This window comes from Aplysia californica, unplaced genomic scaffold, assembly GCF_000002075.1.
Source record: "Aplysia californica isolate F4 #8 unplaced genomic scaffold, AplCal3.0 scaffold00558, whole genome shotgun sequence".
Lineage (NCBI taxonomy): Eukaryota > Metazoa > Mollusca > Gastropoda > Aplysiida > Aplysiidae > Aplysia > Aplysia californica.
Window position 1 is genome coordinate 600397 of NW_004797828.1, and position 1484 is coordinate 601880.

The 1484-nt window shown below is 43.1% G+C and overlaps 1 protein-coding gene across 1 annotated transcript in view; it reads left to right on the top strand.

The window, feature by feature from the left end:
- The window catches only part of LOC101861837 (soluble guanylate cyclase 88E), a gene marked incomplete at both ends in the record, with an annotated part of 42317 nt that overhangs the window by 36381 nt on the left and 4452 nt on the right, over positions 1–1484 (top strand). The window contains 1 exon segment of the mRNA XM_035972024.1: positions 246–308. Within this exon segment, the coding sequence (XP_035827917.1) occupies positions 246–308 (63 nt within the window).

A 1484-nucleotide genomic window follows, 5' to 3' on the forward strand; every position in this document is an offset into this window, starting at 1 on the left:
TTGTGGTTGTGTTGGTGGTGATGATGGTGTTGTTGTGGTTGTGGTGTTGTTGTGGTGGGGTCTATGCTCAGCGCTATGTATACAGAGTTTGATCAACTCAGCGAGACGCACAGTGTCTACAAGATGGGTGCTGTTGTTGTGGTTGTTGTGTTCGTTGTTGTGGTGGGGGTGGTGGAGGTGTTTGTTGTTGTTGTTGTTGTTGTTGTTGTTGTTGTTGTTGTGGTTGTGGTGTTGTTGTTGTGGTGTCTATGCTCAACGCTATGTACACAGAGTTTGACCAACTGAGCGAGACACACAGTGTCTACAAGGTGGGTGCTGTTGTTGTGGTCGTTGTGGTTGTTGTGGTTCTTGTTGTTGGTGGTGGTGGTGGAGGTGGAGGTGGTGTCTATGCTCAACGCTATGTACACCGAGTTTGACCAACGTGTGCTATAGTTTCTGTCTTTTCTTGGGCGAAGGCCCAGGAAGTTGTCTCACTAACAAGGCAATCCCCAATGTCCTGATCGGATTCGGGAACAACTTTACCCTAGAATGACCAAGTTCCATCTGCTCAGTACCTAGTTTTGAGAAATTAAACGTTTAAAATATTTGGAATTTCACAACATGTCAAGCTTTTTCGAATGCAATTCTTCGAATTTCTTGATAACGACTCCGGATAATCTTACGATTTTGATAAAGCAGATAGAACATTTTGGTTACAGATCTCATGGTCTTAGTAACTCAAAACGGACCCAAAAAATGTCAGATGGAACTTTGCAATTCCAAGATATGGAAATGATAATCTTTTGAGCAATAATATTTGAAGAAAGAAAAAATAAAGGTCCTAACCCAAGGTAAAAATTACTTTTTCTTTAAGCAATCTAAACAAAATGTCCGGTTTGTCAATAAGTAATCCCTTTCTTTTTAAGAAATCTAAACAATATATCCGGTTTGGCGATAAAGAATCCCATTCTCTTTGCATAAGGGGCCCTTTCCACGTACAGTTCACTGATCGACCAACTGTAGGATATCGAAAGAATGGCGGGCATCCTGTCAACTTCCCGGTAAAACTGAGCGTGGAAACGAGCAATCCTCTCGGTACCGAAGGGTTCTCTGTCCAGCCACCAGATGTCTGGCGACCCCAGATAGTTTCCGGCTGGTGAATTAAAGCCATGACGACGAGGGTGCGGCTTCTTTGATGTTGCCCAAGGCGGAGTTGAAAATGCGTTCCAAAAAGTTCCTAAATATTGGTCAATTTTTTTTAAAGTGGAGATTATCGTGATCAGCGACCCAAGATTAGTAAAAAATAAAAAAATAAAAAATCACGTCTGAACGGAACTTCTCTCGTCGACAAACGGTCAGTTCAACGATTCCTTGGCGTCCGGCGGTTCAACTGTCAGTTTGTCGATGAATGAACTGTACCTGTGAATGGGCCTTAAGCTAAAGTTCCTGTTCGTTGACAAAAAGGCCAGCCCTCTACGAAAATCGAATCGAAAGATCCGGGGGGG